The sequence below is a fragment of the Penaeus chinensis genome, chromosome 23, assembly GCF_019202785.1.
Source record: "Penaeus chinensis breed Huanghai No. 1 chromosome 23, ASM1920278v2, whole genome shotgun sequence".
Taxonomy (NCBI): domain Eukaryota; kingdom Metazoa; phylum Arthropoda; class Malacostraca; order Decapoda; family Penaeidae; genus Penaeus; species Penaeus chinensis.
The window spans coordinates 5974125-5988641 of record NC_061841.1 but is presented as its reverse complement, the minus strand read 5'-3'; the positions used below and the strand labels follow the sequence as shown (position 1 = coordinate 5988641).

Sequence of the window (14517 nt, the reverse complement as noted above, 5' to 3'; positions counted from 1 at the left end):
TTCCCTCAGCTACCTGCAGAGATTAAAAAGGATTGTCAGTAGCCGAGTACAAATTAATCAAAATTTAAGTATATGTCGCTTAAAAAGTATCTTTATCCTTTCTGGATTAACAATATGATACGACGACGAAAACGGTTGGAAAAAGTGCTGTGAGCTTGACCTGGTATTGGTATCCCTGACAGGGGTGTTATTTGGTAGTGAACGTGCCTTTCGATGGCCTACGCGACCTCTCTCTGCTCAGGTCATCCCCTACAGGATTTCGGACGCATATGCGCACGGTTTTGGACATCACCATGACCTCAGTTTCGTCAGTTCGGACGACGTCCCCGAACCGCTGCATTAGCGGTCTGATTACACAAACAGCTCATTACCTCAGGCGTCATAGGATCATAAACGGCCTATGTTCCCGCCGCCAGGTCACCGAGGTAACCTTGGAAAGCTGGCAGAACCGTGGAGGAGACGCTGCCTTGCCGCTGCCGGTGACACAGGTCGATGGGGACTGTAGCGTCGTCGTCTGGTCGTGTATGCCCGACGCGCTATTAATACAATCTACGTTGAAATTGGAAGGTAGCTCTGGCCGCTTGATTTCAGCTCCGTTTCGCTTATCATCAAATATATCTTATTCCATTGTAAATATAATGATATGCTTTGTTGGTTAGTATCTGTATGTTTTAAAAAGCTGACTGGCTGGACTGCAGCATAGGGTTATCATACTTAATTACTGGTTAACAATTTATTAAATAATCTTAAGTTACAAAAAGATATATACATTTCACTCGTGCCACAAGAAAATGTTCTTTAGCTGTTCTTTCGTACTTGCGCCAACACCACCACAAAATACAGAGGAAATACTTAGCTGTTGATTATTTTAACGAAATCCGGGGGGGGGGGGGGGGGTGTCAACAAGAGCGTGTGTCCAGCCAGTCGTGAGCGCGAGCGTGAACTCCCGCGCCCTTGAAAATCACTGCAAGGGGCACGACCTAGAACGGCTCTGATTGGCTGGGGCCACACGCCCGTTAACCTGATTGGTCTATACGTAATTCGGGGGTATATCTTTTAGAAATAAAATTAAGTGGCATCGAGTACTAAAAAGTAATGCAGAAAAATGTGGCAATAAAAAGCATTCTACAAAACATGTAGAAAAATATATAAAAACATTAAAAGAGAGAAAAATAAAAACTATACACCAGAAAATAAAATAGTGTATGCTTAAAATAAAAAGAAAATGTAATGTCATTCTTAACAGAGAATGGACGTTATTTAAGGCGGTATTCGTATACATCCATCCGTACAAGTAGATATGTTCGAATATTTAGAAATCATAAGCCAGGTGGACCTCAGGGTACACTACAGGGACATCTTTTGAGATAATGCAACTACAGATCAGGTCATGTATTCTCAGTGCTAAATGTAACATTCCGTGTGCCCTGATAAAAGCGAGCGCTAGCCGACGGTGTGTGTGCAGAAACTTGCGTTTAGTGACTATAGATATAACAAACATTCGACAGTGTGTGTTCGTTCACTTAATATACTTTAATGTTGTGTTCTTTCGCTCGTGTTCGTGTTCGTATTCGTATTTGTATATATTTGTAATCGTCTTTTTGTCAGCGTATTGATTGTCTGTACTTGTTTGTATTTGTTGTGCATGTATGTCCGTAATTCGTTTCCATGTATTTGTTTAGCTGTTTTGTAATGTTTTGAGTATACATAATATACCTATATACCTATCAAACAATAAATCTGTTTTTCTCCTTACGATATAAAATCATTACTGAACTATCAACACTAAAATATCACTAAGAAAAACATTAAACTTGAAAACGGTTGACAATAAATGAATAATGAGCAGATATGCAAATGACTTATCAATGAATAAAACTAAGCCTCCAACTCGGTCAAAATCACCACTAATGAAATCTATATAAAGTTTAAGGGTTGGGACCCCTAGCCCCGTGGTGGCGGCTACCAAAGTTTGTTCGCTTGAAATGTAATGTCAGAAGTGCTACTGTAGTGAACACGCCTTTCGTTGGCCCACGCGACCTCTCTGCCCAGGTCATCCCTACAGGACTTCGGACACAGATACGCACGGCTTTGGACATCACCATGACCTCAGTTTCGCCAGTTCGGACGACGTCCCCGAACCGCTGGAGTAGCGGTCTGATTACGCAAACCGCTCGTTATCTCAGGCGGCATATGCTTAAAAACAGCCTACGTACCCGCCGCCAAGTCACCGAGGTAACCCCAAAAAGCTGGCAGAACGGTGGAGAGGGACGCTGCCTTGCTGCTGCCGGTGACACATAGTCGATGGGGACATCTTTCGAGATACTACGGATCAGGTCATGTATTCTCAGTGCGAAGTATTACAATTCCGTGTGCCCTGATAAGAAGCGAGCGCTAGCCGACGGTGTATGTGCAGAAACTTGTTTTTAGTGACTATAAACATAGAACAAACATTTGGCGAGTGTGCACGTAATATACTTTAGTGTAGTGTTCGTTCGTGTTCGTATTCGTGTGTATATATTTGTATTTGTCTGTGCGTTTTTCTATGTCAGCGTATTGAGTGTAATTGTTTGTATTTGTTTAATTCGTGTATGTCCGTAATTCGTTGCATGTATTTGTTTAGTTGTTTCGTAATGTTGAGTATACATAACATCTAATATACTTAATCAAACAATAAATCTGTTTTTTCTCCTGATATAAGATCATGACTTAACCATCAATACTAAGATATTAAGATAAATAATTACATTTGAAAAATGATAAACAATTAATGAAATAAGGAGCAGATATACAAATCGATAAATGCTGAACTAAGCCTTCAACTCGGTCAACATCACCACTAAGAAATCCATAGAAAGTCTAAGGGTCGGGACCCCTAGTCCCGTGGTGGCGGCTACCAAAGTTAGTTTGTTTGTTTGCTTGAAATGTGATGTCAGAAGTGCTACACTACAATTTCGGGGATGGGGGGTACGGGGCAAGTTCCCTCCCCCCTCCAAGGACCACAATCTTTATCTTTGTTTTACTAAGTACACGTATATAGACCTGGTTATAGCTTAACATGCCCCTAGAATATGTTTTTCTTCAATAATTTGTTCACTTCGCTCAGCTACACTCTGGCAAGTCTAAGTGGCATTTATGCCACTAACGCCTCCGGTAAATGGCGTCCGTCTGCAGAGCGTAATTGCTTGGGCAACGACAGTATGGCGATTGCGGGTATAATCTTGAGGGAAGTCTCTGGCCAAACATTCTCAGTGAGACTGAGATTTGGGTGGATGTGGCACTTCGTAATCTCGGGGTGTTGCCGAAATCACGCATTCACGACACTACTCGTGTGGATAGGGCTGTTATCATGGACGAGATAAAATGGCCCTCACCGGCGGTAGAAACATTTCCTCTAGGATTTTCACGTAGTCATACCCATAAATCTGCCGCGTCCGCCATCTGTCAACTCCCCGACAACGCTGCTGTGCATCCACTCAAACTGCCCACTGATTTCTGAAAGTGTGAGTGCTGTTGCCGGCAGAACAAATGGGGTTCGCGTCCCATGCGGTAGTTATGGATTGTTAGAAAAAAAATAATGAAAATATATAATTAAGACGAAAATGACTCACGGTTTGTGGAAGTGGCAACTAACTACCTGCCACGCCCCCTTCTCAAATCAAGTTAGATGTAAGGGGTGTTGCTACTGAGTATCAAATGGTTTTCATTAGCTCACGATATCCATGCACTTTAGTGCAAACTTCCTATTTGTCTTTCATATAGCACGTTGATTGATAGTTATAGGTATTTATTTTTGCATTTAGGGCGCACACTTCTGGCTTTTTCTCTGGTGGATTCAGTTGCTTGGTGTCACTGGATCCACAGAGGCACGGTATATATTTGTGTATATAAATATATACATACACACACATGTTTGTGTGTGTATGTATATATTTGTCCTGACCCTTGGTACCGATGTTCATATATCTTTATCCGAATACATAGATGTTTGTATATACGCATCTATACATATATACAGATAAATGTGTGTATGGATGCATGTACAGTATGTGTATGTGCGCGCACACACACACACACACACACACACACACATACACGCGCGCGTGTGTGTGTGTGTGCGTGTGCGCGCGCGCGTGTGTGTGTATATGTGTACACACATACACACTACATGCATCCATACACACATATGTAAACATAAGCACACACACACACATAGTGCATGCATACACTCTGGTGAATGGACGAATCGGGACAAAATCTCAAGATAAGGTAAAGAGAAAACAGAGAAGCATGACAACGCAGTATTACAGTTGTTCCTATATTTACTTCCTTACTGTAGTGGAACAATAAAAAATGTATTTCCAGGTGATTTTATTTTTGTTCATCCGTTAATGCTACATATGAAACACTCATTATTTTGAACTTTGACAGTGCAAGCTCCCTTCCTATCCAACCCGATTTTTCTCTAGACAGCAAATAACTTTCAGCCATCGAACAGGACTTCGAGAATTCGTTTTCGGTTGAAAGATTTCTGTTAGGTTGTCTTCACCCGATATAGCATGACTTGAGCCGCGTCACGCCGGTTAGTTACACTCACCGAGGCCACTGTTTGAAGAGGGCACGGCGCCGTTATCCATCAACCGTTAAAGCCTAAAGCCAAATTAGCAACAGTACTTGATTTGAATAAATATATATCGTGTCGATTTATAATGTTAGTTTTTTAAATCTTAGTTGGTCATAACAGACACAAGCAAGCTCCCACAATATTAAATAAATTTGATTTGTCTATTTTAGTAATTTGTGCAATGTGGGTGGTAGGATGTGACCTGCATCCGACTGAAGTCGGTATAGTTCTTATCTGACCGGGGGGGTCATTTGGGGGGAGGGGCAATTGCCCCCCACTAAACTCTGATTGCTCCCATTAAGATCTGGCTTGCCCATCTAGGGCCGCTCTCCCACGTCTTTTTCCCTCTAAATTACACCGTTATAGCTCTGGTTGTAACTATTTTTCAACAATTTTCACGGGTGGGGGTGGGGGTCGCAGCGGCCCCACCTTGCTGACTTCGCTCGCCAATCTTGCCATCGCTCTCACTCGTTCACACATCTTGATCGGATTCACACGTGCGCTAATCTCGCGTCTTTTGGCGATTGTGTTCGGAATGCCATGTATATGTTTGTTGTGTCAACCAGAAGAATAAGTAGACCTCAGTGAAAGACTCGACGAGACCCCAAAACGACCCACACAATGGACTTTCCATCACCGAGATCGTCGAGAGGGAGGCTTCTGGCCCTTGTGCTTTTTTGTATCCTGGCTATCTGTGGGTAAGTGTCTGTGTCATGGGGTTATAGGCGGTGTTACTCAGTGTTAGAGTGTGATAGCGAGAGGTCATAACAGCAATAGCAGGTCTCTCAGGCTCCGTTGATAGTTTCAAAGCCTTCAAGTTTCCTTGGCTCTTGGGATAGTCCAATGTAAAGGCCAAGGTCAAACCGAACGACCCCAGATAGCGGATGCCCTACACTTCTGCTAAGTATACTGGGCAGCAAGGTGACAGTCCCCTTAACAATATAATTTAACTGATTTTCTATCTCTGATCTTTATGAGGAGCTTCTGCCTCCAGGTCACATAGCAAAGTCCTGGTCAAAGTTTTGTTGGGACCTATCGATCCCCAGGGATATATATATATTTCATTTTTTCAATGGATTACTTCTCAAAGTCTACATAAGTTAAACATTTATTTAGGTCTTGGATACCTGCTATGTTAAATCTTTCAACATCATTTGAGTTATGACGTTTAAGTGTTTTAAGTCTTTTAGTCACTGTTACAGGATTAATGTTACTGTAGTAATGTTAGTGTTTTAGTGTTATTGCAAGTGTTAGTGTTAAAGTTGAGCTATTTAAATCATGAAATTAAGTTAAACAGCGAAAGGATGAAATGAATACCACACTTTTAAACTGTACTTTTACGTGTGGGTAACTGATAACTGTTATGTTAATATAGCAGTGCTATTACGATGGGGTTAGGCCACGGGTTCCCAAACTTTTTGTTCCTCAGTACCCCTTAGGCTTTTTATAGGTTCCCATGTACCCCTAACACTAAAAATTAAGCTTAATAGTAAAAAAGGACATTTTAATATTTTAATTATTTAAGTCTGCATGTTTAGATTACATAGGCATCTTAAATGATGAAAACAGAAATAAAGCAATTACTAAGGTAACTGATATTTTGATCCAGCACATACAATACATACCTTTTTATTATTATTATCCAAAACATTAATGAACAAAACTCAGGTATTCTTATTTTAATGCATCGCACTAACTCAACATAAATGGATCACTACCAATTCTTCGAAATTTCAATAAAGGTGGTGCTAATCAACACAAAGAAAATGAGAAAAGTGCAATCTGAGTGCAGATTACAACACCATGTATTGTGCAAGTAATTGTTTCCTTCAGACCAAATGTACCCCATGAAACGTGCAAATGTACCCCTGGGGGTACATGTACCCCAGTTTGGGAACCCCTGGGTTAGGCCTTGCTATCCGAGCCAGTGAAACGCCGCTGTCGTACCGCTGTGATAATAATAATAATAATAATAACAACAACAACAACAACAACAACAACAACAACAACAACAATAATAATATTAATATTAATAATAATAATAATAATAATAATAATAATAATAATAATAAAAAGCGTTCAAAACACAACGGTAAGAAGTAGCTGAAACACCAAGTTGAGCGGTTTTTACTCATGTAGCAACTGAAATGCTAGCGACTAACATCTGGCAAACCGTCCACGCTTGACAAGCTAACCAGCGAAACGGTACAGTGAAATGACGCACATTTCTCCAGTAAGCGCTCGTGACGCTTCCCGCCTATACCATACACCCGCTGCCGCCGATGAATAAATAGTATAGAATGCCTCGTTTGCTTCACGGTGTAAGGTACTTCTTGATTTTGTTAGGAACAGTTATATTTACAGCGCATAGGATGGGAAAGGTGGTGGGGAGGTGTGAGTTGGATGATAAACAAAACGAGCCCGGGGAAGGGTAGGTAGGGGGGAGGGCAATTAACGGTGAAAATAGTACCTCGTCATGATGGTGTTCTTTAAGCTTCCTTCCCGTTAGTTCCAACGTACAGTAGGTACTTCGCACCCACGATGATAAATTTGCCTGTATTGCTATTGGTAACAATAAAAAACGGTGATCTTGATAGAAAAAAATAAACATTATAATTTAAGTAGCAGTGTTGATGAGGGTGATGCTAATGGCAATGTTAATGAAAATAATGAGGAGTAAAACTCAGATAATCAGAATGATGGTAAAAATTATCGATAATTGTTACGATGATTCTGATAATGAAAAATAATGAAAGCACCAGATGATGTTACTAGTAATAATACTAACGATGGGAAAATTTAAAAAAATAATAACAATAATGATAATGGTAATAACATTAATAAAAATCATAATGAAATTGATATAATCATACTAATATAATAATGATAATATAAGCAAATTTGTTGATAACGTAGCAGCAGCTATGCTACAGGCGTTAACAGCCACAACGGTATAGAAGATAGCGTTGTCCCGGTAATAGCAACTAAATAAATGGCTGTATTTGTAGCGACACAAACAGTTGTGTTAGTATAGAAATAATGTTAATAAAGTGCAGTAATAGAAATAAGAAGAATACCATACTAGTAATGATAGTAAAATTAATACCAGTAGCATAAGTGAAAAAATGGTAGCAGTTATAATATTTATGACAATAGCTGTACCACCACTACCATTGTTAGTGCTGCTGCTGCCATATTGCTAAAACTGCAGTAATAACGTTTCTTCATAACTGATACAGAGTCATTCACACAGGTTATTAGCAGACAGGCATACACTGAATTTTTATGAGCCATCGCGATCCGACTACGCGGAGTCGGCGTCAGTGACTCCACTCTTTTCTGGTAACATTTGTCGTTTGTACTTTCAAACATACTTTTCTGGTTCCACTGCACTAAAATATGAGCTTTTAAATGTTTAGTATTACAAATTTTATCATGAACAGACACGCAGGAGAATTAAATATTTTAGAATGTAAATAACGTGATAAATATTAATGTTGATTCCGAAGAATTGAAGTTCTTAGGATGGTAACCGTCGGTTACACTTCTATGACGCTATGATTCGACACTTTTTCTATACCGATGTGTACTTTGTAGGAGTTTTAATGTTGTATTTTCTCTTTAAGGTAAGAACGCCAGTCAGAGAATTGAAGAATGTGATGTAAAACCACTACGTGATATTTCATATTTCTTCGGTTATTTTCAACAGGATCTTTATCCCTGTGAAAATAAGGTCAGTGCCTTGAATCATTGTAGATCTGTTGGGATGTAAATCAAATGAAGGGATTTTTCTCAAGCAAATATGAGGAGAAAAGGTGTGCCAAAACCACAGTGATTGTTATCATAGGATAATTTACAATATTTACAGCACGCCCCCCCCCCCCACACCTTGTAGAAACACTGGCTGATGGGGTTATGTAATTGCACATATAACCTATAAATAAGGAGATATATTTGTAGCAAATAGCATATACGCACAGCACCATTAAATACACACAGACCAAACAGTTAGAATTGCAATAATGTTGACAATGTCGGTAATATAAATAACAGCAATGCCATCTGCAGTAACGATGGTAGAACTAGTAACAGTAATAACAGTAAATAAACTCAACAAGGCTTTTACAGTTAATGGCAGTATTCCAATGATTACCTCCTGACCGGCAGCCCTGTCCTCGACGGAAAACTATGATCCAATGGCCACCTCATGTTAGGTCCTCACTCTCTCCCATCAGGAAGATATAGTCCTAAGATCACCTGTTAACACCTCTTTCTACTCCGACAGTTAATTAAACGGACACCTCACCTCCTCTACGTCTCCCCCCAATTAATGTAGTCCAACGGTCGCCTTCTAGAGCCCAACTCTCCCACATCTCCAACAGGAATAGGTAGTCCAAAAATCGATGGACCTCTTCCCCGTCTCCCCCAGAGGGAAGGTTGTCCAGCGACCCAACAAGGCTCTTTACAGTTAATGGCAGTGTTCCAGTGATTACCTCCTGACCGGCAGCCCTTTCCTCGACAGAAAACTATGATCCAATGGTCACCCCCTGACAAGCCTCTCCCTCTCTCCCAGCGGGAAAACTTCCAGCGACCCTTTTCTGACTCTATAACACCCGACAGGAAATTGTGGGTGTTTTACCCTCTCCTCCCACTGGAGACCACAGCCCAGCGACCACTTTCTGACTCTACTACACCCGACAGGAGAACGTGGGCGGCGCCGAATTGACGAGACTCTTCGGCCTCATCAAATTTCGCGACGGGGACAAGTGGGTGTGCACTGACGAAGGTGTGGGTCCTACTTCGCGCGACTGCCTCGTTTACTCCTTCGGGATAAACTACGAGTGGTCCTTTGATGATGCCATGGCTGAGAGAGGGTGCAAGGTGTGTGTAGTAGTTGTAGTTGTAGTAGTAGTTGTTGTAGCAGTGTTAAGAGTATTAGAAGTAGTAGGAATAGTTGTAATATTAGTGGTAGTAGTTGTAGCAGTAATGGTAGTAGAAGCAGTAGTTCTAGTTATTGTTATTTTCTATTCCCTTCCTCCCTCCCTCCCTCTTTCTCTCTCCTCTTCTATGTATCTCTTTCCCTCCCTCCATACGTCAAATTACCCAGATGTAAATTATCTGCTTGGATATCTTCTTCCTGTTCATTTCATTATCAATCATCTGTACTAAATGCACAAGTGTAACGCTCTCATGTTGCACAATCATTAGCATTTCGGATAGATTTTTTAGCCATGTTAATTGCTTGTTATAAGTGACAGAAAATTATGGCACATTTGTCAGGTATGAAATTTCAGCTTATATAAAACCTATATAAAAAATATGTTATATTGTTTCTCACTCACTCATGCACTTGCTTAGTTATTCATAAATGTTTATGAATATATACATATTCATAACCAAAAAATACCCCTATAGAATCACACGCACGGCCACACCAACAAAAACACAAATGTACAACCAATTTCAACAAAAACGCACAAATGGACAAACAAGCAAAACAGAAACATGTACACACAAATGGACAAACAAGCAAAACAGAAACATGTACGCACAAATACAAACACACGACTCACATACTTACAAGACTCACAGCTACATAACACACACACACACACACACACACACACACACACACACACACACACACACACACACACACACACACACACACACACACACACCTTTCTTGAGCCATTCTCATTTATTATCATCCCTCCCCTTTATAATGCAAACTTCATATCTCCCTTTATCATAAGCTCTTCCTCACCTCCCCTTTTAATACGATTTTCTTTCCTCTCGTTTATCAGGTTTTCGCCTTCGACCCAACCATGGAGAGTCGAGATCATCAGCGCTCCGAAAATGTGATGTTTCTGAGGCTGGGCATTAGTAACATCACCGGGGAACAGGTCATCGGGAAGGTTATAAGAAAGGTCAGAGAGGGTAAGGGGTAATTGGTGGAGAAGGGAGGGGATGGGAGGGAGGGGAGGATAAAGAGAGGGAGAGGGAGTGGGAGTGGGGGTAGGAGAGTGAGAGTGAAAGAGTGAGTGAGAGTGAAAGAGTGAGTGAGAGTGAAAGAGTGAGTGAGAGTGAGTGAGAGTGAAAGAGAGAGAGTGAGAGAGTGAAAGATTGAGAGAGTGAAAGAGTGAGAGAGTGAGAGAAAATGGAGACACATTTTGAATATGTTTTTTTTTTTTTTTTTTTTTTTTCAAACTAAATATTAATGAGCCACATGTGTGGTATCACGTTCGGTACTCAAGGGGAGATCCTCCATAAAACATTTATATTATACCAGCTGATAGGAAATTCTTTTTAATTATAATTTAAGCTAAGCTGGCCCGTCGTTCATATATAAATATATATATATATATATATATATATATATATATATATATATATGTGTGTGTGTGTGTGTGCGTGTGTTTCCTTTTTTTCTTTTTTCTTTCTTTTCTTTTTTCCTTTTTTTCTTCTTCCATTTCTTTTCCTTCTTCTAAATCTCAGTTAAGAAAATAACGCGTAAAACCCATGCAACACACAGACTGTAGTAGAGACTCCAACGCCTCTTCATAATTGCGTAGATTCCGTCCGGTATGAAGACGCAAAACAAAGTCGATCATTTTCATCGTCTGTCTCTGGTTATCTTTTCGTTTTCTGCTCCTCTCGTTTGTACACAATTGTAATTAAAGACATACAAAGTAAAGGTAAACATTGATTTAGATTTATGTATCATAACGGTTCTTCTGCTGCTTATTAAATCAAAAACTTTATATATCATATTGCATGATATCCTAAAGATGATCAAGGACAACGCTCATAACAGACGATTTTAAATTCTAAAACTAATAAATTCTTTCGCTCTCTGATACATCAATTATATATATATATATATATATATATATATATATATATATATATATATATATCTATATATCTATATCTATATATCCGACCGCCTAACCCCTGTCTCCACCCCACCCAGGTCGCCCGCCTCCCCGACATCATGGCTCGCCTGGGCCACGCCGGACACCAGATCGACTACCTCAAGATTGACATCGAGGGAATGGAGGTCGAAGTCCTGCAGGATCTCTTGCTGGAGGATCCTGCCATCCTTGCCTCCGTCAGGCAGATTGGGATGGAGATTCATCCGGGGATTTATGGAGGTCGGTATCGCTAGTTTCATTATTGGTGTTGTGTGTCTAAATTTCCCGTCTGTCTGTCTTTCTCTTTCTTTGTCTCTCTATCTCTGTTTTTTGTCTCTATCTGTATGAGTCTTGTCTTCCTTTTCCTTATGTCTCTCCATCTCTGTCTGTTTTATATTTTTTCTGTCTCTATATATGTCTGCTTTTGTCTATGTCTGTCTTTCGTCTTCCTCTCTACCTGTTTTTTATGTCTTTTTTTCTGACTGTCTCTTAGTCTTCATGACTGCCCCTATCTTCTGTCTGTCTCTGTGTCTCTGTCATTGCTACTATCTGTCTCAATTTTCTGCCTGGGTCTCTCGGTCCATCGTCTCTTGTCTTCCTTTCTGGCTCTTTTCTGTTTTTCTTTCTGTCTCCGTTTCTTTATATGTTTGTCTCTGTCTCTACTTATTTTTGTTTGTCTGTTTACATTCTGTCTCTGTCTCAATCTTCTGGCTCTTCTCTCGTTGTTTTTGTCACCGTCCGTTTCTCTCTATTTCCATATTTGACTTTGTCTATCACTCCGTCTCACTCCGTATATCTGTACATTACACTTAACATTGTTATAGTAATCATAGCCCTGACTTACCTACACCACTCAGCATTTTATCATTATCTATATTTATCCACACCTATTCAGCATTTCTCATTCATATTTTTTTTCCATCGCTCATTTTTGCGAGTCACTCCTCGTGCCCACGTTTTCTCTATCATTTAAGCCACATTTTCTACATTACCCAAACGTCTTTCCATTTTCTTCCCACCAGACGAAGACGTGACGCAACCAAACAATCTCTTCGCTAAGTTTTGGAGAATATTCCAGCTCCTGGATTGCCTGGGATTCCGCCTCATTCACTGGAATAGGAATACATACAAGAGGAATCACTACATCTGGAAGGGAAGGAAAGAGGCTACCTGTTACGAGGTCGTTTACGTAAGGATTGTGGACGCATCGGGGATGTCGTTGGAGGGAGAGGGGTGAGGGGAAAGGGAATGAGGGGAGGGTAGTGATCGCAAACGTATGTGCTGACCTATGTGGTTTTATTTTTATTGAATAAAGACGTGTGAGGTTTTATTTCAGTTTATTTCAGTTGTCGGTAAAAAGACAGGTTCCACTTTCTATATGAAATCGATAATCTTTTCCGTTGCCATCTGTAAACCTTTGTTTAGATATATCCTCAAAGGAGCACAGGAAAGAGAGCCAGTTGAACAAACTGCAGACTGCATAAGCTACACGCTGCAGGGGAAATCAAAAATAAAAATATGGTTATGTGCAAAAGTCGATCGGGAACTAGCGACAAAACTTTAAATAAGTATCAACTTCACAACGTAATATTTTGATACAATTTTCATCAAAAGTTCATTTATTTTGCCAGTAAGTCTCTTGCCTTGTGAAATTGTTTATTTTAGTTTATATTTTTACTACATGTGAAACAATGAACACTGTCCAAAAATGGCAGCATGTTCTTCGTAGCAATGAAGTGGCATTTAGAAAGAACAACATCCAGTATTCGTTCTTTCGTGTACTGGCAGGAAGTAGACAACTTAGAGTCAGTGAAAGTAGTAGTTTATGACAGGAAAAAACAAAAACAAATCTTAGTGAGGAATTTTGGATTGTTGTAGTTATAGTGTTGTTTCACTAAGAAAACGTAAACTGGTATAGAAAGGAAAACGAAAAGTTGAAGTAATTTATACATATAACTAACTATTTTGTGTTTACTCCATGCTCTCTGTCAAATGTATAAATTTGTCCCTCAGTACCTTCAGGAATATGAACTACTGGCTTTGGAGGTTTGACTAATCACGTAATTTGAGATCCTTTAGTGGCCAAAGAAAAGTGGAGTAAGATCAATGCTCAGACTCTCAAGAAATTATTGTTAAGGATTTGTTGCAGAGGTATAAAAAACTGATAGACAATCAAATTATGAAACGTAACCATAATTAGATGCAAAAAGAAGCGATACATTAAGAATATATCAGTGCATTCGCGGCGACTATTATTTGGGTGGTTTCACATCCAAAATTCTACGATAGTTTCACTCGCCACTTTAAATATGCAGCAAGAGAAGGATAACCACGACGAAGACGGTCTCATCGAAGTTCAAGGCACAAGGAAATAAGCATAAGCAAATATGGAGGATGAGGTACAAAAGCGAGATACGGAATTCACTTTTATGATTACATAGACTAAGCTTATCCCAAAGTATTGTTCCAAGATCCTGGACTAAAAGCATAGTCATTTCTCTACCTAAACCTAACACTGACAGATCACAACTCATGACCCTGACCTCACTGTATACAATAATACTCGAGAGAATAGTTGTTATCACCTCAATTGTTTAGATTCCTCCTAGGACGTAGCAATCAATACGGCTTTGCAGATTACATAGCAAACGCACGTCTTGATCTGAAACCCGCCTTTCATGTTGCAAACGATGAAGTCATCCGCAAGCAACCGGCTAACTTTGATATTAGAGGAAATGTTTAAGTTCGATTCAGATGTACATATCAAGCCGATCTGTCCATCCCTTCAGTGGAATAAAAATTGTTTATCCTGAAGGAGACAATTTAGTCCCATGTTATGTAAAAGATTATCATGTGTACCACTTGAAGAAAATTATTCCTTGATTTGTTTTGCTCATATATTTGCATAAAATTTCCATCTAAGGAGAGAGTGCAACATATTCTTGACCTTTTCTCAAGGGCAGTTAAGTTCGGCTT

The 14517-nt window shown here is 39.8% G+C and overlaps 1 protein-coding gene across 1 annotated transcript; it reads left to right on the top strand.

The window, feature by feature from the left end:
* Positions 1-5508: 5508 nt before the first annotated feature.
* LOC125037640 (probable methyltransferase-like protein 24) lies at positions 5509-13916 on the top strand. The gene is made up of 9 exons (XM_047630842.1): positions 5509-5545; positions 8251-8357; positions 9326-9505; positions 10432-10554; positions 11601-11781; positions 12564-12774; positions 13257-13356; positions 13555-13587; positions 13857-13916. Exons 1-9 carry the CDS (start codon positions 5509-5511, stop codon positions 13914-13916), a joined length of 1032 nt encoding a protein of 343 aa, XP_047486798.1.
* Positions 13917-14517: the final 601 nt, after the last annotated feature.